This window comes from Saccopteryx bilineata, chromosome 2 (genome assembly GCF_036850765.1).
Source record: "Saccopteryx bilineata isolate mSacBil1 chromosome 2, mSacBil1_pri_phased_curated, whole genome shotgun sequence".
Classification (NCBI taxonomy): Eukaryota; Metazoa; Chordata; class Mammalia; order Chiroptera; family Emballonuridae; genus Saccopteryx; species Saccopteryx bilineata.
In genome coordinates, this window is record NC_089491.1 from 32,803,535 (window position 1) to 32,831,283 (window position 27,749).

Below are 27,749 nucleotides of genomic sequence, written 5' to 3' on the forward strand. Positions count from 1 at the left end.
TTTGCTTCTCCACCCCCCCTCCTTCCTCTCTGTCTCTCTCTTCCCCTCCCGCAGCCAAGGCTCCACTGGAGCAAAGATGGCCCGGGCGCTGGGGATGGCTCCTTGGCCTCTGCCCCAGGCGCTAGAGTAGCTCTGGTCTCGGCAGAGCGACACCCTGGAGGGGCAGAGCATTTCCCCCTGGTGGGCAGAGCGTCACCCCTGGTGGGCGTGCTGGGTGGATCCCGGTCGGGCGCATGCGGGAGTCTGTCTGTCTCTCCCCGTTTCCAGCTTCAGAAAAAAAAAAAAAAAAAAAAAGAAGAGCATAAATTACTATTTTCCTATGACTACATTCGACTTTTTAAAAGAAATGGACCAATATCTCAAAAATGCAATTTCTAAAGTGGAAAGGAAAATAATTAGAAAATATAGTCTTGTAATTAGTAATGGAATTGAATCAGTTATGAACAACTTTTGCACAAAGAAAACACCTCGACCTGATGACTTCCCCAGGAAATCCTTCCAAGCATTTAAAGGAAGAAGTGACCCCAATCTTACCCAAATTTGTTAGGAGAATAAAAAAAGAAGAACTGCTTCTTAACTCTGTTTGTAAGGTCAGTGTGACCCTGCTACTGAAAACTGGCAAGTATAATACAAATACAGGAAGAAAAATTATAGGTCAAACTCTCTAAGGAGCATAGATGCAAAAATCTCAAAATATTAGCAAGTAAAATCTACTAATACACATATTTTAAAAATATATCACAAGTGGGGGAATGAAAGAGTGGTTTAACATCTGAAAATACAATGTAGTCAATCAATCATCAATATAATTCATAATAACAGCAAAGAGGAGAAAAATAATATCACGTTGATAGGCCCTGGCCGGTTGGCTCTGTGGTAGAGCGTCAGCCTGGCGTGTGGAAGTCCCGGGTTAGAGTCCCAGCCAGGGCACACAGGAGAGGCGCCCATCTGCTTCTCCACCCCTCCCCCCTCCTTCCTCTCTCTCTCTTCCTCTCCAGCAGCTGAGGCTCCATTGGAGCAAAAAATGGCCCGGGCGCTGGAGATGGCTCCTTGGCCTCTGCCTGAGGCGCTAGAGTGGCTCTGGTCTTGACAGAGCGACGCCCCGGATGGGCAGAGCATCGCCCCCTGGTGGGCGTGCCGGGTGGATCCCGGTCGGGAGCATGTGGGAGTCTGTCTGACTACCTCCCCGTTTCCAGCTTCAGAAAAATACAAAATATATATATATATATATATATATATATATATATATATATATCACGTTGATAGATGCAGAAATAGTATGACAAAAATTAAACAGCTAATAGTGATTTTAAAAAAACTTTTAGCAACTAGAAATATAGGGGAACCAATAGAAAATATCATTTTAATGGTAAAATATTTAAAGCTTTCTCCTAGAGAAGCTAGAATGAGTTAAGCATGTCAACTATTACCAGTTCTATTCAACTCAATATTGGAGGTCCCAGCTAGTTCAATAAGGGAAGAAGTGAAAAGCATAAGGATTGAAAAGAAGAAAAGTGTTATCATTCATATAGTATGATTATTTACATAGATAATCCAGAACAATACACATAAAAAAACTACATATAAAAATTGTACTGGCCCTGGCTGGTTGGCTCAGTGGTAGAGCGTCGGCCTGGCGTGCAGGAGTCCCGGGTTCGATTCCTGGTCAGGGCACACAGGAGAAGCGCCCATCTGCTTTTCCACCCCTCTCCCTCTCCTTCCTCTCTGTCTGTCTCTTCCCCTCCCGCAGCCAAGGCTCCATTGGAGCAAAGTTGGCCCGGGTGCTGAGGATGGCTCCATGGCCTCTGCCTCAGGCGCTAGAATGGCCCTGGTTGCAATAGAGCGACGCCCCAGATGGGCAGAGCATTGCCCCCTGGTGGGCATGCCGGGTGGATCCCGGTTGGGCGCATGCGAGAGGCTGTCTGACTGCCTCCCCGTTTCCAACTTCAGAAAAATACAAAACAAACAAACAAACAAAAATTGTACTGTAGAGTAGAGTAAATAGAACTTTACTTATGTAAGAAACAGGGAACTTGTAAAAAATGTAAAAGGTACTGCAAATTATAAAAGATGTATTTCTAACAACATAGGTACAATAACATTTATATTTTTTATATTGTTAATTTTATATATAGTAACAACGATGGTAAATATTTATTGAAAGGATTAATAGGCAATGTATTTTCTGACTTGGAAAACATAATACGTAGGGTTTTTAAGGCATTGAAAGTAAATAAAGTAGCAAAAGAAGTCAATACTGGCTAATTGAGAGAAAGCAGTATGTTACTACACAGCTAGGGGAAGCATAGATTAACCCACGTTTTAGAAATCAGTTCAACAGTACATATCAGTCTAAACACATCCATATACCATTCATTCTTTGATACAATCATCTCACTTAGGGGAAATTATTCCAAGGGAATAATACAAAATTTTTAAAAAGATAAATGCACAAAAATGATTAATGCAACATGATCATGTGTGTAGAAATAGGATAATTAAATACTTATTTAATTTAAAAATTTGGGTGACAGACATAGTTTGGACCCTGACTCCTTCCAGCATGCCACTGTTGCCACCTAAGGGTAATTATTTAACCTCCATGAGCTTCAATTTCTTCCTCTGTAAAATGGGGATAATATATACTTCTATACAGAGTTGCTATGAGGATTGAGTGAGTTATTAAACTTTGTAATGTTAAACATCCATGATTATGAAAAGCCAAAAGAAAAAATACTGGTGAGTGAACAAAACAATATGTGGTTTGTAAAATCATATCACATATACCTATATACAGACATATCCATATGCCATATATATATATATTTTACAAAAATTATAAAATTATTCCCATCTTATAATATGCCTTTGCTAAACTATATAGATATATAGGCAAGGACTTGAAGAGAACATGGACACATAAAAATCATTTTTAATTAAAAGATCGGAGAGGGAATCTCTTCATTTGGCTCTTCATTCTCAAACTGTCGTTTTCCTTAATTTCAGCGAACAAAGAAAAATACTCTAAACACTTTGGAGCAAACAATATGGAAAAGACCCAGAACTGCTACCTCTTTGTCCTGAATGTTAGGGTCTGCATTATTTTCCATGAGCACCGCCATGCAGTTGATGTATCCCCCATAGGCAGCACACTGCAAAGGGGTTCTTCCGGCATAATCTTGCACGTTCGGATTGATTTTATTTTCTATCAGGATCTGGCAAACATCAGCGTTCCCTCCCAGCGCTGCCCAATGCAGCAGAGAGTGTCCATCCTGGTCAACCAGATCTACCCTTGCTCCACCTGAAAAAGCAAGAATGTAATGGAAATGACTAACAGAGACAGCATGTATTAAAAATGTAAAAAATATGTAACAGCCCCTTAAATGCTTTACACTTAGCAAAATGCTTCTGTGTATATTATCTACTTCAGATTTTTACACTAAGCTCGTACATTGGTCAGGGTAGACATCATTTTCCCTTTACAGAAAATGAAACAGGTCAGACAGGTGAGGTGACTTTTGCCAAAATCACACAACTACCAACAGGTGGAGCCAGGCCCTTGCGCTTCCTGGTGTGGTGGTGCTCTTGCCTCCACCCTTCTACCCCGGCGGCTCTGCTGTGCGAGGCTGTTGTTTTCAAATGGTGAGTGCAAGAATTCCTACCTTTTGGGAGGAAATCATTAGGAGCACTCTTAATAACTAACCTTTAATAAGTGTCTGAATCACATCTTTGTGTCCCATCTCACAGGCTCGGAAGAGTGGAGTGTGTTTCATGACATCAGTAGCATCGACTTGAGCATTATTTTCCAGTAATAACTTCACGGTGCTGACATGGCCAGAAAGGGCAGCTGCGTGTAAAGCTAGAGGGAGCAAGAGAAAGCAATGAGCTTCTTAGCAGCAACCCGACGTCTTTATTATTCTGGCTATGCATCTTTCCCTCTTTTCATTTCCCCATCATGTTGGCTAATGCAATCTGATCTTCAGGATTCTGTTACTTTTGCAGATTTCTATCTTTCTTTCTATTCACATGTATTACTCACACTTTCCCCCCTCTCCTTCTACCTTTCTCGTATCACTGTTTTCTTCCTTTCCATCCTGTTGGTTTGAAATGGTCCCTTCTTCTCAGTTACTAGTTTACTATCTTTTCCTTTTTCAAAGAGAGCAAGAGAACAAAAATGGCAAAGAGAAATAATTTAAATGACGCAGGCAATTCCGCCCTCCAACCCACTCGATAAGCTTATGTCCAAGGGTTGGTGTGACGGGAGACATCATCGTTCCTTCAGTGAGTTACATGAGCTATTCCTGCGGCTGGCCTGTGCACCCACGCGCTACTGAGAGTTTGGGCATCTTACTGAGTTGAGTACATTTTTCATACAACATGGCTCCAAAGGCAGGCTGGCAATTTCCTCAGGGCCCAATTTAGGAAACAGCAATTCATTTCGACATCTGAGAAAACACTGAGATGGAATGTGGCCCCTTCTCTGGTGCTTTGAAAGGGCTTTGAAAGCGTAATTGTGACTGTACGTGAGTGTCACGTTGGGCTGCCCCCGCCTGTTACTCCACTCTCCAACTTGCCTGATGCCACTGCTCTTTCGGTCCCTGAAATTCTGCTGAATTTGCCGGATAACTATCTAGAGGCCTGGGCCAGTTCTTTCTGAGTATTTTGGCTCTGTAGTGCCTAGAACAATTTTCTTTCATAATGTGTGACCCATGAATCAGAACCTAGGATGCCTGTAAAACTGCAGAATCCTGAAGATTTGCTGAGAACCTACTATGGGCTGGATATTAATGTAATGATGGGAATTCAGCAGGGAACAAAACAGATAAGGTTACATTCTAGTAGAGGAAGCAAAACAAACAAACAAACCCAAAACCCAAAAAACAAAACCCAAATATATAAACAAGGAAGTACTAGGTAGTGATGAATGGTATAAAATAAGAAGTAATAAAAGGTATTTTGAGTTTAGAGTGACTGGGGACTACTTTTGACTGATGGTTAGGGAAAGCCTCGGTAAGGAGCTGACATTTAAGTTGAGACCTGAACTATAAAAAAGAAATGCGGTGATCTGGAGAGAGAACAGCTTGGGCACAGGGATCAGTCAGTACAAGGACAGGAATGAATCTTTGCCTGAGGAAGGCAAGGAAGCTGCAGCACAACAGGAGAAAAGGCCAGATCATAAAAGGCCGTGCAGGTCACAGTGCTGGAAGACACGAGGGCTCTGCACAATGAGTGGTATTCCTGATTTATGGTTTAAGCAGAAAACACTCCAGCTGTCTTGAGGAAAATGCACTGTAGTAGGTTAGAATACAAGCAGGGAGACCAGTTGAAACTCTTGCTGTAGACCGGGTGAAAAATCATGGCTTGAACTTGGGTTGCAGGAGTGGAGTTGGAAGGAAGTAGAAAGATTTAGAACATATTTTGGAGGTGGAGCCAACAGGACTTGTTGACAGGATTTGAAACAGGATCTCTGTCTGGACAGTCTGGAAATCTGCATTTTGCCAAAAAGCCCTAGTAATTCTTATGCATATCTGAGTTTGAGAACTCTGATGTAAATGGATAAACGCTGGTTTGGCCCAGATTAGATTCAGACAGGTGTGAGAGATTTCACATGTTCAAAGTACTGTCATGTGGAACAAAGTACAGAGCAGAGCATTTGGGCTGACAAATTTTGGCTGAGTGTTAGGAAGAACATTCCAGTAGAACCAGGTTAGGAGGGAAGCCATGGGTTCCCTATATTGGAGCTGTTCTGACAGAGGCTGAAAGACCACTGCTGAAGAATGCTATAATGCAGGCGAAAGCATGATATACCTACGATACTTCAATTATTTTCACATTTTAAGAGCCCGAGAATGTTTTCCCCCACAAATGAAATTTTATAAAACACTCAACATCCAAAACAGGTAAGAGTTGTTCTGCTAAAGCAGGTGTAGAGGGTCACCCAGTTAAGCATCCACACCCTCAGCTCACTTCAGGTACCTCTGTAGAAGCCTACTGTTCTGAAGAACATGGTTGGGAAACACTGGACTAGATCTAATTCTAATTTCAAAATTTTCTAATTCTGAAAATCTATAATTCTGTTATCTGGCATCAAAATACAATAGATACTCTTCAGATACATACCATTGTCAATAAAAAAGATACAATTCAAGTAAGCAAAACCTAGAACAAATGATCGAATTAAAGAAAATCCCCCATTTCTGAGTATTTATATTTTCTTTATTTAAAAATAATCTGAGACCTGACCAGGTGGTGGTGCAGTGGATAGAGCATCAGACTGGGATGCCGAGGACCCAGGTTCGAACCCCCGAGGTCGCCAGCTTGAGCGTGGGCTCATCTGGTTTGAGCAAAAGCTCACCAGCTTGGACCCAAGGTCACTGGCTCCAGCAAGGGGTTACTCCGTCTGCTGAAGGCCTGCAGTCAAGGCACATATTAGAAAGTAATCAATGAACAACTAAGGTGTCACAATGCGCAACAAAAACCTAATGATTGATGCTTCTCATCTTTCCATTCCTGTCTGTCTGTCCCTGTCTATCCCTCTCTCTGACTCTCTCTCTGTCTCTGTAAAAAAATAAATAAATAAAAATAAAAATAAAAAAATAAAAATAATCTGAGCCTTGTGCTTCCTTCGGCAGCACATATACTAAAATTGGAACAATACAGAGATTAGCATGGCCCCTGCACAAGGATGACATGCAAATTCGTGAAGCGTTCCATATTTTTTAGAATCTATGTAAACCCAATAAATTAAGATAAAATAAAATAAAATAAATAAATATTAAAAAAATAGTCTTAGCCTTAACTATTGCTGCTGCTTTTTGAAAAAGTGCCAAAAGTTTACATAGAAGTGCTCTTTTTTAAAATTTAAATTTATATTATAAAAAATTTTAATCACATTCAAAAGTAAGGAGCCTGACCAGGCAGTGGCACAGTGAATAGAGTGTTGACCTGGGACAACTGAGGACCCAGGTTTGAAACCTGAGGTTACTGGCTTGAGCGGGGGCTCACCAGCTTGAGTGCAGGGTCTCTGGCTTGAACATGGGATCATAGACATGGTTGCTGGCTTGAAGCCCAAGGTCTCTGGCTTGAGCGTAAGGTTATGGGCTTGAGCCTAAGGTCAATGGCTTGAAGCCCAAGGTGGTTGACTTGAGCAAGGGTCACTCACTCTGCTATAGCTCCCTAGTCAAGGTACATATGAGAAAGCAGTCAATGAACAACTAAGGTGTCGCAACAAAGAATTGGTGCTTCTCATCTCTCTCCTTTCCTGTCTGTCTGTCCCTATTTGTCCCTCTCTCTGTCTCTCTCTATCTCTCTCTCACACACACACACACAAAAAGTAAAGAAAGACAGTAGTCCAGTAAACTCAACATACCTATCACCCAGCTTTGGCAATTATCAGCACATGGTTAATCTTGCTCCCTCTAACTGCCATCTATCCCTTCCACTCTTAATTGTTTTTATTAAAATTCTAAAGTCATGTCCTTCTATTTGTAAATATGTTAGTAAGTATATGTATGAAAGACTTTTTTTTAAAAAGAAACATAACCATTGTATCAGTCAGGGTCCATTTAGGAGATAGAAACCACACCAGACACTTTAACAGAGAGAATTCAATATAAAGAATTGTTAGCTATGCACTGAGAAGTGAAAAGGCCAAAAGGGAATACTATCACAGAGGTAGTAAGTGCAGAAAGTAATTACAAATTCTAGGACTGGAGGAATGAAAAGAAGAGGGTAGAATTATTAAAATTTAAAAAGCTTGGAAGAGGAGCCCTGCAGAACCGAAACTGCGACCTCTGAGCAGGGGCTCCGCGTGGCCAGCTGGTGCTGGTGTCTTGGAGGAGGGTGCTGAGGGTGCTGGAAACTGAGGGAGGGAAAAACTGCAAAGTGAAATTAACCGTGCCACTGGAATAAAGTATCCCTGCTGTGTTGAAGAAGACTTACTATAATATAAACAGTGAGGTACACAGAAACAGGACACAAAAACAAGAGTAGTAAGCAAACAGGAAGATGTGCTGTAATTCCCCAGGTATAAGATGTGCCTTTTTTCCCCCTAAAAAATTTAGAGTCTAAAAACTGGGTGCATCTTATCTTATACAGTGGTTGTAGATTGTTTTACTTGAATTTCCTGCTTTTTCACGCTTGATTTTGTGCTCATTGTTGAAGACAGTGATTTGTCATCAGACACAGATGAGGACAAACTAATGGATGGAAGGTGTTTGTTTATTTAAATAATTTATTTATTTTTATTTAGATAATTAATTTAACAGGGTGACATTGGTCAACTAGAGTACATAGATTTAGAGAAAACATCTTCACATCATTTGGACAATAGATTATGTTGTATACTCATCACCCAAAGAAAAATCATCCTCCATCAACTTATATTTGTTTCTCTTTACGCTCCTCCCTCTCCTCCCTTCCCCTCCCCCGGTAACCACCACACTCTTGTCCATGTCCATGAGTCGGTTTAGTGTCCCACCTATGTATGGAATCATACAGTTCTTAGTTTTTTCTGATTTACTTATTTCACTCTGTATAAGGTCCATCCATGTTGTTGTAAATGATCCTGTCATCATTTCTTATGGCTGAGTAGTACTCCATAATATATATGTACCACATCTTCTTTATCCAAACATCTATTGAAGGGCTTTTTGGTTGTTTCCATGTCTTGGCCACTGTGAATAATGCTGCGATGAACATGGGGGTGCATGTGTCTTTACGTACTAATGTTTTTGAGTTTTGGGGGTATTTACCCAGTAGAGGGATTGCTGGGTCATATGGTAGTTCTATTCTTAATTTTTTGAGGAACCACCATACTTTTTTCCATAATGGTTATACTAATTTACATTCCCACTAACAGTGAATGAGGGTTCCTTTTTCTCCACAGCCTCTCCAACACTTGTTATTACCTGTCTTGTTGATAATAATAGCTAATCTAATAGGTGTGGTGGTATCTCATTGTAGTTTTGATTTTCATTTCTCTAATAGCTAGTGAAGATGAACATCTTTTAATATATCTATTGGCTATTTGTATTTCTTCTTGGGAAAAGTGTCTATTCATGTCCTCTTCCCATTTTTTTATTGGATTGTTTGCTTGTTTGTTGCTGAGTTTTGTGAGTTCTTTGTATATTTTGGATATTAGCCCCTTATCTGAGCTGTTGTTTGAAAATATCATCTCCCTCCCTAGAGGTGGGCTCAGCAGTAGAGCGTTGGCCCGGCATGTGCAAGTCCTGGGTTTGATTGCTGGTAAGGGCACACAGGAGAAGCGCTCATCTGCTTCTCCACCCCTCCCCCTTTCCTTCTTCTCTCTCTATTCTCCTTCTGCAGCCAAGGCTCCATTGGAGCAATGTTGGCCCAGGCACTGAGGATAGCTCCATGGCCTCCTCCTCAGGTGTTAGAATGGCTCTAGCTGCAAAAGAGCAACACCCTAGATGGGCAGAGCATCGCCCCCTGGTGAGCATGCCAGGTGGATCCTGTTCAGGCACATGTGGGAGTCTATCTCCCTGCTTCTAACTCGGAAAAATACAAAAAAAAAAAAAAGAAAGAAAATATCATCTCCCATTTAGTTGGCTGTTTGTTTTGTTGTCAGTTTCTTTTGCTATGCAGAAGCTTCTTAGTTTGATGTAGTCCCATTCATTTATCTTTCCCTTTGCATCCCTTGCCTTTGTAGACAAATTCATAAAATGTCCTCTACAGCCAAGGTCCATGAGTTTAGTACCTATCTTTTCTTCTATGTAATTTATTGTTTCAGATCTTGTATTTAGGTCTTTGATCCATTTTGTGGATGGGAGTTTTGACAGTGATGAGGAGTTGTATGAATTTTATGATGAATAAGACTTGAGTTCAATAACTTTATGTAATACATATCTTTTCAAATTTTGGGCCCCAAAATTAAGGTGCCTCTTATACATGGGAGCATCTTATACATGGGGGAATACAGTCATCGCCTGTTGCTCATCCAGCTCCCCAGTCTCCCTCTATCGCCCCTTATGGGCTGATTCTAACAGGGCACCTGCAGGCAAAGGGGAAATGTGGTTTGCAGAGCCCCAGCCTCAGCAATCAAAAAAATAATTGTCCCATTATTATACCTTGAAAACATCAACAAAAATTCTGTAATATCAAATATCGACATAGTATTCATATTTTCCTGATGGCTTTATCATTTTTTTTTTTTTTTTTTTTTTTTGCACTTTTCTGAAGCTGGAAACAGGGAGAGACAGTCAGACAGACTACCGCATGCGCCCGACCGGGATCCACCCGGCACGCCCACCAGGGGGCGACGCTCTGCCCACCAGGGGGCGATGCTCTGCCCATCCTGGGCGTCGCCATGTTGCGACCAGAGCCACTCTAGCGCCTGGGGCAGAGGCCACAGAGCCATCCCCAGCGCCCGGGCCATTTTTGCTCCAATGGAGCCTTGGCTGCGGGAGGGGAAGAGAGAGACAGAGAGGAAGGCGCGGCAGAGGGGTGGAGAAGCAAATGGGCGCTTCTCCTGTGTGCCCTGGCCGGAATCGAACCCGGGTCCTCCGCACGCTAGGCCGACGCTCTACCGCTGAGCCAACCGGCCAGGGCGGCTTTATCATTTTTATAATTGATTCAAGATTCAAATCATGTCTGCATATTGCAGTTGATAAAAACTCTTTTTAAGAAAATTTGAATCTACTGATTATTATTATTTTTTAATTTTTTAATTGCAGTTTAGAACTTTTTTTCAATAGAGAAGATAAAACAATGTTGTAGAGGGATGATGGAGAGGAACTGACTTTCACAGACAAGAGATGTCAGGAACCGTCTCTGATCTATAATAAAACCCATAGGAGAAAGAGCCCAAGGAATTAATGAATCTGAGAAGAATTTATGGCTGAACTCCAACCATGGTGCACATCAGAAAGACACCTTTGGTCAAAAGGATGCAAGTATTTTCACCTATACTTTTTAAAAATACATGAAAAGTTAAACTAAAAGCAAGGCTAGAGATAAAGTGAAAGACTGCATACCAATGAAAGTCAGAGAAAAAATTAAACATTCAAAATCATTTATAAACTCAGTGTCCTATGTATCTGCACTATACCTCTCAGGAAGCTTAATGTCTACTATGAGGCCTTTGTTAAGAAATAATTTTGAAAGTTAAAGCCTCTATTAAAATTGGTATTACTTAAAAATTCTTTAAAAATCACAGAGGGTGTGGTGGTATAGGTCCAGGGAGAGAGATGATTAGGTATAGCAACTTCCCTCTCCACTCTTCCCCCCAGGGCTGGAGCATCGGTGTGGGTGGCAAAGAAAGACCTTATTCAGGACAACAGGTAGATACAAATGGCTCTGGTATGTTTCTACAAGTAAGAAAACAACATGGAGAAGTTCGTAGCTGCAGTGTTATTGTGCTATTGTGTGATTTTCCTTTCTTTCCGATTTGCAATTGGGATCAGTACACAAGAAAGGGATCGCCAGCTGACAAAGGATGCTAAAACACTTGTACCTCTCTTAGTAACTGACACATAGTTAAAGGACTCTCTTATTAGAGACAGAGACTGAAAACAGCATCTAGTAAGAGCTTGATGCAAGCTGACTTGGAGCTTTGAAGCTCCTATAGTCATGGGAGGTTACCTCTAAAAAGGCAGGATGAGGTAATGCTATTCAAATCTGAGAAAAGAGAATGTTAAATAAGATGGTGAGAATATACTTAGATGTGTGCATTTCTTAAAAAATAACATCCACATTTCTGAAAATACAATTAATAACTTCTAAATATGTGTAGTATGGGTTTATGGTTTTTTTACACAAAGATAATCAGAGAAGTCCCATAAAGCATGTCTAAGGAGCAACCAGGGTTTTAAACCAAACGCCACCATTCACTTGGTAGAAACATAGGCTAACTTTAGCCATAATACTTGGGAGGAATTTAGGCCTTTGAGTGATATCCTGGCAACCTAAACTGAGAAAGTAAAAATGAAAGTCAAACAATATTAGATTAGGGACAATGATTTTCAGGTACTATTGTACAAGTTATATAGCATTATCTACATTTTTGAGCCTGAATGAAAGCAAATCAGTTCTGTCTACCAGTTCTTACCTGTACCTCCATACTTGTCTGCCATGTTGATATCAATGTCAGATTTTAAACTCAGCATAGTCCCAAGGACATCGTTACTGCCTTTCCCAGCAGCCCACATAAAGGATGTTCTTCCTTCCAGGTCTGAATCATCTTTCACTGAAGGATGTGTTAAAAAGACTTTAACTGTTTCCTGTAAGAAAATTTTATTTAAAAATTTGAGACAAGAGTAGTATTTTCTATGGTAACCAAGACACTCTTGTATGTGATTTTCACTAAGAAGCAAAATAGTTTCCCCTGCTTTTGAATTAAAATTATGGTAGGATGTTTTGGGGTTTTTTTGTTATTATTGATGTTTTACAAAAGGAGAACGGAAACCTCTCATAAATTAATAAAGCTCAGGAGAATCAAGGGGCTTGAAATTGAGCTTAGAATTTTGCATAATTATTAAAAATCATCTCTGGAGTTGGCAGATTATTATTATCCAAAACAAGTATTTCTTTGAATAAACATCCACAATATTTTACCATTCTTTCTTAGTCCCATAGCATACTTAATCACTGGTATCTGTACATATGTTATTCAGATCTTGGGCAAGTCATTTAATCTCTTAGAACCTTGGTTTCTTCACCTGTAAATAGGGATAACCTGACCAATCTTATAACATGCTCTATATCATAGTCTTATATAAAAACATGGCTTGAGTTTCCATTTTTATAGATTGACTAGAATGGGCCAATTGATTTTCTTATCTATTTGTAATAAAAAAGAGATCCTCTTCAAAATCTACTTTGTATTTTTCTGAGATCTTGGAAGATAAATAAGATAATGGTTTGCTAAAACTCCAGGCAATAAATTTTTATGAATACCAGGGAGGAAGGACTATAGCTATAGTTGTGAGTACTAGAGAGAAAGAAGGGTGGGAAATAAGATATGTTAGCAATCTGAGTACTCAATATATTCAATGGTGCATTGGGGGAAGTCAAGAAGATGGAATTATACTATGCTGATGATAGCATTCTTGTAATTTACCTACTTATTTATTTAAAATATTTTATTTATCACCTGACTTGGTGGTGGCACAGTGGATAGAGCGTAGGATTGGGATGCAGAGGACCCAGGTTCAAAACCCCAAGGTCACCGTCTTGAGTGCAGGCTCATCTGTCTTGAGCGTGGGCTCACCAGCTTGAGAGTGGGGTTGCTGGCTTGAGCGTGGGATTACAGACATGACCCCATGGTCACTGGCTGGAAGCCCAAGCTCACTGGCTTGAGCCAAAGATTGCTGGCTTGAGCAAAGGGTCACTTGCTCTGCTGTAGTCCCCCGGTCAAGGCACATATGAGAAAGCAATCAGTGAACAACTAAGTTGCTGAAACAAAGAATTGATGCTTCTCATCTCTCCCTTCCTGTCTGTCTGTCCCTACCTGTCCCTACCTGTCCCTCTCTGTGTCTCTATCTCTGTCACACACACACACACACACACACACACACACACACACACACACACACAGTGTGTGTAAGGGGGTGGGGAGCGGGAAGCATCAATTTACGGCTTGCTTCTCATATGCACCTTGACCAGGCAAGCCTGGGGTTTCCAACTGGAGACCTCAGCATTTAGGTCAACACTTTCTTGTAATTTAATGAAACCAAGGGTTACACTATGCATGCCATGTAGAAGGCATCAAAATCAGCTGTGACTACTTTAATGTGTGCCTCTATGGAGGAGTTGAGTCTCTGGTTCTTGGTGGCCACTCATACTCAGAAAGCTGACACAGCCTAGACACAATCATGTTCTGGCTGGATTGAGTGGCACACTGGATGAGAAAGTGCTTTGTAAATTACAAAGGGTGGGAAGTAAAACACTGTTAACATTATTCAGTATCTTTGGAAATATTAATAATTCATAAGATTGCTTTCTCAAGTATATAATGTACATAATTATTAGCACTAGTAACAATAAAAATGCATTCTATTTCTTGGGTACCTGCTCAAGTAGAATAGGTACTTGTCATAAATTCTTTCTAATTCTTACAACAGTCCTGAAAGAGAAGGTATAATTATCTTCATTTTACGTATGAAGAAATTAGGACTCAAAGATGTTAAGACACTCGGCACAAGATCACCCGGCTGGTAAACAGCACAGTCAGGAATCCAGCCAAGGTTTGTCTAATTCCAAAGCTTTACCACACGTGCCTTCAAGACAATTATGTATTGCTGACACTAAGTTATCCTTAGTGCTATAAAAGTAACAAAAAGATAGAGCAACTTACAGTAAAGCAAATGTTACCCTGAACAGTTAGAACAAAGAGTGTATAAAACATCACGTGACTAGCGATTTCATAAAAACTGAGACTATCACTTGCATTACAGAGCTAACAGTATGAACAGTTGTTGAAAGATAACTGCTGTACAAACAGTCATAAATACGCACATGTAAAACGGTGAAATTTGAATAAGGTCAGTGGATTGTATCAATGTCAATTTCCTGTTTATGAGATTGTATTATATTTTTGCAAGATGTTACTATTGAGGCAGATGGGGTGAAGATAACTGGGCTCTTGCTGTTTAATTTCTCACAACTGCATATAAATTTACAATCATATCAAAATTAAAATTTAAGAAAAAAGATAATTGCCATGATTTACTTACAGCAAAGTTACTCTGAGCTGCATAGTGCAGGGGTGTTGCTCCCTGGCTGTCGGATGGGATGGTTCCAGACTTGTTTCTTTCTAAAAGCAGATGGACAATCTGTGCGTGGCCTGAAAGCAGACACAACAAGGTAGCTACCTCATACAGAGAACATTAATTAATTTATAATCTATTTAAAGGAAAGGGGTAAGAAAAATACCAGCTCATGATACAACATTCAAAATGGTTTCTGAGTGCCGGTCCTCAGTGCAGCCTTCTAACTTCTCATTAAAATACTATGATTATGTAGAACAAAGGCAAAACCTTACAACACTAAAAACTTAAATTGTCATTCAGGAGGAAATGACATTAATTACTATTGCCAGATTGAGAAAAAAGAATATTAGGTGTCAGTGTATTGTATTCTCGGGCCTTGCTTTATAAAACTGCCCACAAGAAGCATGGGGGGTGTGCAGAAAGCCAGCCCTGCTCAGCCACCAGCGCCCCTCCGCTCCAGGTTCCACTGCACGACCAGTCTGAACTGCACAGCTGTTCTCTCCTATGGTCCAGGAAGACAAACTAGAATACACTCTCTGAGGCTTTCCATCCACCCACTCTGTCCTCCCTCCCCCAGTCTTTTAACATCTAAGTCCCAGAAAACCCGTGGGCAGGAAAGATAAGGCAGAGATGGAGAAAAGACTCTGCAACGCACTCTGGAGGATGTGGTCTCCACGAGTGAAGAGCTGCAGACAGGATCGAAGAAGGAACAAACCTGGTAGCAGTGTATTTAGGAAACCGGAGTTTCATAAATTCTCTTGCTGCAGTATACTGAAGAACCAGGCAGCGAAGAAGATGCCACAGGAGCAGAGCAAGGACATGCGCGGGAAAGCCAGGCAGGAAAGAGGACTTCAGTGAGAGTTGTGCTCATCGACCTGCCCTCCCACTACGGTTTGAGATGGTATTCTCCAGAGCACAGACAGACAGAAGTAGATTCAAAGGTGATCTATGCCACGGGGTCGCCTGAAAAACATCTATCTTGTTTGAAGGGTAAACCACCATCAGAGAGATGAATGCCTCAGAAAGTGACCTAGAGAAGGATCCAGAGGAAAATTTCAAGAAACTGTTCAGCATCTTCAATTTAGTGTAAAGAGATGGCCTCTAAGAAATGAAACACACTGTCCTAAGAAGAAAATGGACCGAACTGAAAAGGTATAGAAGGAGATAAAAAGGGACATAGATAAAAGAAATATGAATGAGAGAAGGAAATCAAAATACAATCTATTAGAGGCAGAAAGAAAGCAGGATTTATGGAACAAGTCAATTTAGTGATGTGGAGACAAATTTGTGAAGTCCTCCCAGAATGGAAAAAGAAAAAAAAAGGGAAAAAGATGAAACTGCACATTGAAATGAACTCTAAATAACAATAAATGTGATTATAAAACTAAATGCAAATATAAAATTCATTTTTAAAAAGACAATGCATAATTTAAAAACTAAGAGCGCAATAATAATTAAGGGGAAAAAACTCAGGTTATATCAACAAATACTAAAAGAGTGGTAAATAAGAGTGTGCTAAAGTCCTCATTTTAAATAGGCAGGAATCGATAGATGCAGTTTTGCCCTTGACTTTGACTCAGGCTTAAAAAAGTTTTTGATCAATTTAAAGGTAACCACTAATAAAAGCTAAATAACTTCCTGAAACATTAGGGAATTCAAAACCAAATAACAATAAGCCTAATCTTTACACCTAAAGCAGAAAGGAAAAGAAAACAAACAAATGAAAAAAATAAAATAACAAAAGCAAATTTTAAAAAACCCACAACAATAATATTCAAAGAACAGAATAGCAGAAAAAATACCATTATGTATCTTACAGAAATGACTACTGATGGGTGAAACTCCTTCACTAACAGAGAACGACTCAGATTGCCCCCCAAATCAGACACATGTATGCATTCTCTCATCTAGAAAAGTGATCCCCAAAAAGGTTAAATAAGAGGCATATTAGGGAAATATAAAGAAAAAAACAAATATGATTGTTTTGGCACAAACAAAAAATTAAAGCCCTTCTCAAAAATAAAGGCATTGAATGTGAAAAGCGGATTATTTTACATTTATATTTTTGTTGTAATAGTACTACTTGCTAACTGATCGTAGTGTGCATTATTTTTATGATAAAATTAAAAGACATGGCATTGAAATTAAAACTAATATAGGACAGAGAACACGTTTATATTACTAAAATTTAAGCATAAATAGATTTAGATGTAAAATAATGTCACACAATTAAAAACAAAAATACACAGGAGTTAGAGAAAGAGAAGGCAGGGAAAGTTCCCTATACTCAGGCACTTCCTTCTACTGCTGATCTTTTAATCCACATTCGACTCACCTAGTAAAGCTGCCCAGTGAAGTGGGGTTCGAAATAAGTTATCATAAGATGTTATATTGCAGCTTTCATATGAGGTCAAGACATCCACCACCGTCAGGTTCCCATCAGCGACGGCGAAGTGCAGAGGGGTTCGGCCCTCATAGTCTTGCCAGTTCAGCAGAGACTCCGTGGGAGCAGCATCCTATTGTTAAGGAACCAGAGACTTCAGACATGTACAGAATCCTCAGTACACCACATTTGACAAGTATTAACTGAGCAGTTTTTTGTTTGTTTTTAAAGTGGGAGAGAGAGAGGTAGAGAAAGAGGGAGGGACAGACAGACACAGAGACACAGACAGGAAGGGAGAGAGATGAGAAGCATCAATTCTTTGTTGCAGCACCTTAGTTGTTCACTGATTGCTTTCTCATATGTGCCTTGACGGGGTGGGGTGGGGGGCTCGAGCACAGCGAGTGAACTCCTTGCTCTCAGGCCAGTAACCTTGGACTCAAAAGGCAGAGACCCTGGGCTTCAAGCCAGAGATTTTTGGGCTCAAGCCAGCGGCCCGCACTTAAGCCACTCAAGCCACTCAGGCCGGTGAGCCCATGCTCAAGCTGGATGAGCCTGCGCTCAATCCAGTGTGACCTTGAGGTTTTAAACCTGGGTCTCAGTGTCCCAGGTCAACACTCTATCTACTGTGCCACCACCCATCGGGCTGTATGTTTTATTCTTTTGCTACCTATGTATAGACACAAAAATAATACATAAATTATGTTTTTAATATTTACACTTATGCATTTTACTCCATACATCCTTCGGCAATTTTTTCTGTCAACACTATACTTTGGGGTATGTGTGTTGATATTAGTTCATTTGTTAAACCCCAATTTAGTTTTCCACTCTCCTACTGAAGGATACTGAGGTTATTACATCTTCCCCACTATTAACAACACTGCTGCAACAAGAAGGCTTCCTTTTCATGTCTGCTTGCAGCACATGTGAGTTTTCTCTAGACTGGAGAGATAGAAGGGGAATTGCTGGGTTGAAGGATCTCTGTATCTTCAGCTACATATTGTTCAGCTGTTCTCCAGATGGTTGTACCAATGAACACATCCATGGCAATGGGTAAAAGTTTTCATTTCCTCAAATGCTGGCACAAATTAACCATTTGGTATTATCAAGCTTACTGAAATTTTCCCCTTATAGGTATAAAAGGCCTTTCACTGATGTTTTAATTTGCATTTCTTTTATAAATAAGGTTGAAATTTTCAATCATATGTTTATTGGCTATTTGATTATATTTCTCTGTAAAATGACAGTTTACATTAATTCATTTCTCTACTAGATTTTTTTTTTTTTGTATTTTTCTGAAGCTAGAAACAGGGAGGCAGTCACACAGACTCCCGCATGCGCCCGACCAGGATCCACCCGGCACGTCCAACAGGGGGCGATGCTCTGCACATCTGGGGTGTCGCTCTGTTGCGACCAGAGCTACTCTAGCGCCTGAGGCAGAGGCCACAGAGCCATCCCCAGTGCCCGGGCCATCTTTGCTCCAATGGAGCCTTGGCTGTGGGAGGGGAAGAAAGAGTCAGAGAGGAAGGAGAGGGGGAGGGGTGGAGAAGCAGATGGGCGCTTCTCCTGTGTGCCCTGGCCGGGAATCGAACCCGGGACTTCCACACGCCAGGCCGACGCTCTACCACTGAGCCAACCGGCCAGGACCTCTACTAGATATTTGAAGCAGATACTATGAGGCATTGCTTAGGTCCCCTTCAATACTAAAGGACTTATTTCCCCAGCTGCTGGGAGTACTACCAGCAGATGACCCTCAACAGTCAGCCTTCTAGAATTGCTTCAGCTAGAGAAGGTTACTTCACCCAAGGTCATATCCCTTCTCAGATTAGGTCATATACAAAGCCATGACCTCTTACCCCAATGTGAGAACTCTTTGAAGGGCCATCTCAGATTTAGACCTGCTTGTACAGTTAGCCTATTTTATAAAAAAGAGTATAACAGGTATTATAACCACTTCAAAAATACCACAATTGTATTATAGGCCCTTGAATTTCCCAAGGACTAAGATATGCTTATAAGAAAAAAAAGATAAATCTTGAGGAAATAAGATATGAGTGAGAATTATCCTTTAAGGACTTCAGATATTAAAATTAACACATAAGAATATATAATAACTATGAAATATGTGAAAAAATAAAAATGAAAAAGAAAGTCAGCAAGAAATAAAAGCTATCAAAATGACCAGGAAGATTTTTAAAAAACCAAATAGAACTTTTAGAAGTGATAAAATATAATCACTGAAATTAAGAGTCAATGAACAGCCCTGGCCGGTTGGCTCAGTGGTAGAGCGTCGGCCTGGCGTGCAGAAGTCCCGGGTTTGATTCCCGGCCAGGGCACACAGGAGAAGCGCCCATCTGCTTCTCCACCTCTCCCCCTCTCCTTCCTCTCTGTCTCTCTCTTCCCCTCCCGCAGCGAGGCTCCATTGGAGCAAAGATGGCCCGGGCGCTGGGGCTGGCTCCTTGGCCTCTGCCCCAGGCGCTAGAGTGGTTCTGGTTGTGACAGAGTGACGCCCCGGAGGGGCAGAGCATCACCCCCTGGTGGGGAGAGTGTCGCCCCCTGGTGGGCGTGCCGGGTGGATCCCGGTTGGGCACATGCGGGAGTCTGTCTTTCCCCGTTTCCAACTTCAGAAAAATACAAAAAAAAAAAAAAAAAGAGTCAATGAACATAGGCCCTGGCTGGTTGGTGCAGTGGTAGAGCATTGGCCCAACATATAAATGTCCTGGGTTTGATTCCCAGTTAGGGCACACAGGAGAAGCACCCATTTGTTTCTCCATAACTCCCCCTCTCACTTCTCTCCCTCTTTCTCTCTCTTCCTCTCCTGCAGCCATGGCTCAATTGGAGCAAGTTGGCCCTGGGTGCTGATGATGGCTCCATGGCCTTCACCTCAGGTGCTAAGAAGAACTTGGTTGCTGAGCAATGGAGCAACGCCCTGGATGGGCAGAGCATCATCCCCTAGTGGGCTTGCCGGGTGGATCCCGGTCGAGGAACATGCAGGAGTATGTCTCTCTGCCTCTCTGCCTCTCCTCCTCTCACTGAATAAAAAAATAAAAAAGAGTCAATGAACAAAGTAAATAAGAGACTAGACTCAGAAGAAAGATTTAGTAAACTGGATGATAGATCTGAGTGCATGAGTATTTGTTGTCTCCTTATTCTTTATATTTTACATCTATTTTACAACCATTCACTTATATCTATTCACTATTTAATAAAAACAAGTATAATCAAAGTCAGAGAATGAGAAATATAAATTCAAAAAGTAGTGGATGAGGGATAGGAATGAGCATGTATCACTAAAATTGGCACATAGAAAACTTCTAAATGGTCTTAAATAGTGGTATTACAATGTTCTATTTCTTTTTTTTTTTTTAATAAATTTTTATTAATGGTAATGGGATGACATTAATAAATCAGGGTACATATATTCAAAGAAAACATGTCTAGGTTATTTTGTCATTAAATTATGTTGTGTACCCCTCACCCAAAGTCAGATTGTCCTCCGCCACCCTCTATCTAGTTCTCTGTGCCCCTCCCCCTCCCCCTAACTCTCTCCCTCCCTCCCTCCCATGTCCTCCCTCCCCCCACCCCTGATAACCACCACACTCTTGTCCATGTCTCTTAGTCTCATTTTTATGTTCCACCAATGTATGGAATCATGTAGTTCTTGTTTTTTTCTGATTTACTTATTTCACTCCTTATAATGTTATCAAGATCCCACCATTTTGCTGTAAATGATCTGATGTCATCATTTCTTATGGCTGAGTAGTATTCCATAGTGTATATGTGCCACATCTTCTTTATCCAGTCTTCTATTGAAGGGCTTTTTGGTTGTTTCCATGTCTTGGCCACTGTGAACAGTGCTGCAATGACAATGTTCTATTTCTTGAGTGAGGTGTTCACATGTTTGTCATATTCCTTGGCTTGATAATTCGCTTGTGTGTCATACACAGGATATGCTTTTGTGTATACTAGCTATTTCATAAGAGAAAAAATTGTTTTGGAAAGGCCACCCAGCTCTAAGTAACACCACCGTACTCACCAGAATGCATCGCACTGTATGGACAGCGCTCGGATCTTTGTGATTGGCTGCCCAGTGGAGTGGAATCTTGCCTTCAACATCGGGAATCCCGATGTTGGAATCATGCTTGATAAGCAGCTTCACGTGCTCAGGGTTATTGTAGTACGCACTCCAATGCAGAGCTGTTTGCTGCAAAATTGAGATTCTCAAAATAACAGTAACAATAACAGCACAACAACAAAATTTCCCCAGGTTTTTACTATGTAACAGGCACTGTTGTAAGAGTTTTATGTATATTTTATCTTACTAGTTGTCATGACAAATCTGGGAAAGTACCCTTGAATTTGCATGTGATTAAGGAGGAAACTGAGCACAAGCAGGATGAGTAATCTGCTCAGGGACATACAGGCAGTAAGTGGCAAACTGAGATTTTAACCGGGGCATTCTGCCTCCAGGATCTCCCCTCTTCACCATGTAAGCATGTAGGTCATCAGGTACTAAGAAAAGATAATACCGAGAAAGAGAAAAGCAGTCCAATGATTTATGAAAAACTATCAACAAAATAAGTGATGATCTTCATATTCCACCCAGCACCTTAAGAATTTGATACAATGTTTTGAATTTTATTATCTATCAAAAAGAAAATCCATTTGTAGAAATCATACATCTGGAATTCTTTTCTTGTATCAAAGAATAAGTTTAACTATAATTTTACATGACAAATTGTTAGACCTAGTTATTGATGAAAGAGACATTTTGAAAATAAAACATGATTTGCTTTAGATAAAAGTTAAAAATGAATGTCCAGAATGTGTTGACATTGCTTTAAAATCTCTTCTGCATACTCATCAGACTGCTTTCTGGACCAAGAGATATATTAAAAAGACACATAGAAACTGTTAAGATATACTTTATCCCTTTCAAGTAGTACTGTCACCATTTCAATTTAGAAATAGGTCATTTAACAGCAGGAATCAAGCTCATTTGTCACAATAAAACATTTTATACATATGTGGTATTCATTCAAAGTGTACCTGATAGGCATCTAACATAAAGAGTTAATATTTAACTTACCACCTTTTATTTATTTATTAATAATTGCAGGACAAAAAAGTGACAAATACAATAGTAATTAATTGCCTATAACAACATTTTCAATAAGTAACGTACAGTTTTTATAATGCTTTTCTTTCCCATGTTATGTTTGTTCTGAACATATTTATTGAAATATATCTGTTGAATTTAAAAGTAAAAAGTTTGAGACTGTATTCTTTACATCTTTGTTTTTTATTTTCCTAGTAATTCTTTTTTTTAATTTTTTTAAATTTATTTATTCATTTTAGAGAGGAGAGAGAGAGAGAGAGAAAGGGGGGAGGAGCAGGAAGCATCAACTCCCATATGTGCCTTGACCAGGCAAGTGCAGGTTTCAAACCGGTGACCTCAGCATTCCAGGTCGACGTTTTACCCACTGCGCCACCACAGGTCAGGCCCTAGTAATTCTTTTTTACTGTGATATACATAACATAAAACTCTCTATATTAACTGTACAGTTCAGTGGCACTAAATACCGCACAAACTGTTATGCAATCATCAGACCATCCATCCCCAGTATTTTCCAACTTCCCAAACTGAAACTCCACACCCATTTAATAATAACTTCCAATTCCCACCACCTCCCAGCCCTGGCAACCACTGTTCTACTTTCTGTATCTATGAATTTGACTATTCTAGGTACTTAACAAGCAGAATCATACATTTGTCCTTTTGTGTTTGACATTTTACTTAGCATAATGTCTTCAAAGTTCATCAATGTTGTAGAATGTGTCAAGATGTAATTCCTTTTTAAGGCTGAATAATATCTCACTCTATGTACACACTGGATTTTGTTCATCTATTATAGCTGTCTGTCACCAATGGATAGCTGAGTTGTTTCCATTTCTTTATTTTTGCTATTCTAAATAATGTTTTTATGAATGTGGATGTACAAATATCTGTCCTACTTCCTGATTTCAATTATTCTGGTTGTACATCCAGAAGGAGTTTTACTGGGTCACATGGCAATTCTATGTTTAACTTTTTCAGGAACTGTCATATTATTTTTCACAATGGCTGCACCAGTTTACATTCTTAACAGCATTGGACAAGGGTTCAAATTTCTCTATATCCACAGCAACACTTGTGTGTGTGTGTGTGTGTGTGTGTGTGTGTGTGAGTGATAGTAATAACAGCATCCTAAAGGGTATGAAGTAATATCTCATTGTGGTTTTGATTTGCTTTTCCCTAGTGATTAGTGATGTTGGGTATCTTTTCGTGTGCTTGTTGGCCATTTGTATCTTTTTTGGCAAAATGTCTATTCATGTTCCTGGCCCCTCTTTAATTGGTTGTTCTTTTTTTGTTGTTGTTCATTTTTAATGTATGTCATAAAATAGTTGGCCTGTTACAGATTGGAAATTAAAAAACAAACTAATCCGTCCCCTCAGATACTTTGAGAACCACTGCTCTAGGCACTGGTCTTGCGCTTTTCTCTGTCTGTGCCTGCCTGGACCGTGCAGATTCATCCTCCATCAGTCTCACTGGGCCTCCCACCCTGTTCAATACAGAATAACATACAGGTACTAGAAGACAGTAGAACATTTCTAGAATATTTGGGGAAGACATTATAAAGTCCAAAGACATCTGAAGCTTCTTAAGTGATTAATGGTCATTGTGGATTTATCACAGTGCTTATTTTTCAGGAAAATATTAGAACTGTGGACATGTTTTGAGTTAGGATTAATATTAGTTCACAGTAAGCTATAAAATAAAATTGATTACTTTGGGTTATGTCAGTGACTACTAAACAAAATCTGGAAACTAAAAATACTATGGGAGTGAAAAGATTATTGAACATAATCCCAGTGGATCTAATCATAAGAAGTTTAATTACATGGGAGTGTTAGCAAGAGTCTGTAATTAAGTACCTGGTGTAAATGAAGAGGATTATTGTACTTGTCTAACTAGAGACCACACTTTTTTCCCTGTAAAAAACAATCTGAGGACCTGACCAAGTGGTGGCACAGTGGACAGAGCGTAGGACTGGGATGCGGAGGATTCAGGTTTGAGACCCTGAGGTCGCTAGCTTGAGCGTGGGCTCATCTGGTTTGAGCAAAGCTCACCAGCTTAGACCCAAGGTCACTGGCTCAAGCAAGGGGTTTCTCGGTCTGCTGAAGACCCGCGGTCAAGGCACATATGAGAAAGCAATCAATGAACAACTAAGGTGTCGCAACAAAAAAACTGATGATTGATGCTTCTCATCTCTCTCCCTTCCTGTCTGTCTGTCTCTATCTATCCCTCTCTCTGACTCTCTCTCTGTCTCTGTAAAAAACAAAAACAAAAAAAATCCAAAAATGATCTGAGCAATAAGATGATCAAAGCAATGACCAATGAGGCCCTGGCAGGTTAGTTTAGTTGGTCAGAGCAACGTCCCGAAACACTAAGGTTTTGGGTTTGATCCCCATTCAGGACACAGATGAGAAGCAGCCAAAGAATGTATAACTAAGCGGGACGACAAATGAATGCTTCCCCCTCCCATCTCTCTCTCTTTCTCTCTAAAATCACTTAATAAAAACCAAACACATAAAAGAACCAAAAAAAAAAAACAATGACCAGTATGCACAATATGTTAAAATTTAAGGGAAGATAGTGGGTCTGAGCAACAAATTCCAGAGCAGATATTAGAACTGAAATGAAACTATTAATATTTCATCAACACCCTTTTCACAGACGAGAAAACTGAGGCAGAGGAATAATTTGTTCCAAGGACACAGAACAAGTAAATGGCAACTTCTAGATTGAAATGCAAGAAGTCTGACGCCAATACCCAGACCATTCAACAACTATGCACTTAGTACACTGCCTCAGGCACTGGCCTCTGCAAATCTAACCACCGTGGTCATTACCCACAACTAGCTGCTCAGTAATGGGTTTCCATTTGATGTCTAGTACTGCCACTTGGATCTTGGGCAAAATTTTAATCTTTCTCAGCTTCCATTTCCCCTCTGTAGAAAGGAGATGAGACTACCTACCACACACTTTAGGTGAAACACTTTATTCGGACATACGGAGACTTGGAATTGGTCTACCACATGAATGAATGGTATTGTAGGCCTTCTACCTTGAGAGTTCATAGTGTCAAAGGACGCATTTGCTTTCTGCTATTTGTCTTTGGTTTTGACACTCCATTACCTTGTTTTTATCCTGTGTGTCCACTTCTCCTGGCGCCATAAACTTCAGCAGAAGTGCTAAACACTTAGGGCTCTTGTGCCGGGTGGTCAAGTGCAAAGGAGTCATCTCTTCCAGATCCTTCTGCATCCAATTTGCTCTCCGTGTAAGTAAGAGTTTCATGAAGCGATAATTTCCCTAAATAAAAAAATGAAAGACGGTAAGAAGAAATTTAGTTTAGGGTCAATTTTTTTTTAACATTTTAAGTATTTTAATTATTTTGCTAAAGTAATAACATTCATTAAAATTAATAAAAGGATACTTATAATTCTTCTGCTCTATCAGTTGTTTTATTTTTTTCATGTTTCCTTTCATACCCTTTCTATATACATATAGTTTATAGAGTTGCTGGTCAATATTTCATTGTGTAAAAGCAACATTTTATTTAACCATTCTAATATTATTTCTAATATTTTCTTTATAGAAAATGCTACAATGTACATCTTTTCCACATAGTTTTTTCTTTATTTTTTTCATAAGAATAAATTATCAGGAACCAACTTACTGGGTTCAAAGCAGTTTGTACATTTTATGTTTTTTTTATGTATTCTCCAAATTGCTAGCTATAGATTAGCAGCAGTAAGTATAATAGTTTCAGCATATTCTGACCAATATAACACATTGTTTATATTCAAAATATGACAACTTTGTGAAATAAGCAGAGATTTTACACCCAAATTTACAGGTGAAGGTAGTGATATTCAAAGGGATTAAATATTTTGCTCACAGTCACCTGGTTCATAGGGAGAAGGTAGTTAATTTTCTTGAATACAACTATTTATGGGCACAATAAGGTAGGAGCAACTTGTTCAAACTTTGGGTTCCTGACTAAAATGTGATCTAAACACCAACTCAGAAGTCATTATAGACCATCCACTTGCAGGCAATACTCTCTACATCAGTTAACCCACCAATCTGGTAGAATAAACTCATCTGGAGAAAGAGACCACTATAAGGGCTAGAGCCACACACTGCTGGGGATCCTGGTCAATTATCATAGAATAGTCCATGGATATTCTAAGGGACTATGGACCCCTTATCCATGGTTTCACTTGTCATGGTTTCTGTCACCAGTGGTCAACTGCAGTCTGAAATTATTAGATGGAAAACAGTAGAAATAAACAAGTCACAAGTTTTAAATTGCATGTAATTTTGAGCAGTGTGATGAAATCTTGTGCCACCCAGCTCTGTCTTTCCCAGGACAAGAATCATCCCTTTGTCTAGTGCAGCAGTTTTCAACCCCTCGCACACATAAACTAATTACTAAAATTCTGTGGTGCACCAAAAAAAATTTTTTTTGCCGACCTGACTAAAAATTGGTATAATTTTGATTCATTCACACTGTATGGCTATTGTAATGGTCATTGTCACTATTTATTTTGACAACTAAAGAAAAAGAGGTCAGTGTCCCTGACTGAATAGTCAGCTACTGCATGTTTTAAAAATTCTTGCTGTGCACTGGTTGAAAATCACTGGCCTGGTGTATCCATACCGCATACTGTACCCACCCATTAGTCATTCAGTAGCCATCTCAGTTAGCAAAGAGAGAGTAACCACACTCACAAAACTTTTATCACAGCACGTTGTTATAACTGTTCTATTTTATTATTGTTGTTGTTATTCTCTTAACGGTGCCTAATTTATAAATTAAACTTTATCACAGGTATGTATGCATAGGAAAAAAAACAGCATATACAGGGTTCAGTGCTATCCTTGAGTTTAGGCATCCACCAGGGGTCTTGGAAGGTATTCCCCACAAACAAGGGAGAGTACTGTATAGTATAGTATGTCTAATACAAAACAAAACCCACAAAAATAGCTCTTTTGATGTCTTTCCTAAGATGCTTAGTACCACAGATATTTCAAAATCAACATAACCGAACAGTATTGCATGATCAAGTTTTCTGTCTACATCATTCCTATTTATCTCTGTTCAAAGCATAGTGCAGGGTTATCTGTCCTTTTCATCTTCTGAGATCCTCTCCATCCTTAAGCTTATTGGAAACGTGGCCATTTGGGATTATAACGCGTTGATGTTCTACTATGAGGGGCTATCAGTATTAGTAAGGAAGACATATGTTAAGTAAGCAGCTCCGCCCATGATGCAGACTATGATGCTCGAAGGCAAAGGGGACCAGTCAGAGCAACAATGAGGTGCAGAAGAACGATGAGAGTGGCCTGCTTGCTCACAGGGGCAGAGACAGGATTCAACACAGCTCAGGAATTGGGGCAGAGATAAGAAAGAATAAGGCTAGGAAAAGGGGTCCATGAGATTGTCTATATCAGATGGGAAGACCTGGAATGGACTGAAAAATGAACTGGCTCAACTCAGAGAGGCTTGTCCTTGACCACCCAAAGTAGA

General features: G+C 39.9%; 1 protein-coding gene and 1 non-coding gene across 5 annotated transcripts in view; one reads left to right on the forward strand and one right to left on the reverse strand.

Moving 5' to 3' along the window:
- The window catches only part of INVS (inversin), a 136,243-nt gene that overhangs the window by 43,232 nt on the left and 65,262 nt on the right, over positions 1-27,749 (reverse strand). For all 4 annotated transcript variants that reach the window (XM_066256643.1, XM_066256645.1, XM_066256646.1 and 1 more), the window contains exons 4-10: positions 25,352-25,525; positions 21,149-21,316; positions 17,065-17,245; positions 14,694-14,803; positions 12,068-12,239; positions 3,704-3,859; positions 3,072-3,301 (exon numbers count right to left, since the gene is read on the reverse strand). In XM_066256643.1, coding sequence (XP_066112740.1) covers positions 3,072-3,301; positions 3,704-3,859; positions 12,068-12,239; positions 14,694-14,803; positions 17,065-17,245; positions 21,149-21,316; positions 25,352-25,525 — 1,191 coding nt within the window. The remainder of the gene's footprint in view (positions 1-3,071; positions 3,302-3,703; positions 3,860-12,067; positions 12,240-14,693; positions 14,804-17,064; positions 17,246-21,148; positions 21,317-25,351; positions 25,526-27,749) is intronic.
- On the forward strand, positions 6,617-6,720 carry LOC136327891 (U6 spliceosomal RNA). The gene has a single exon (XR_010729950.1). It is a non-coding gene; the product is annotated as a U6 spliceosomal RNA (small nuclear RNA).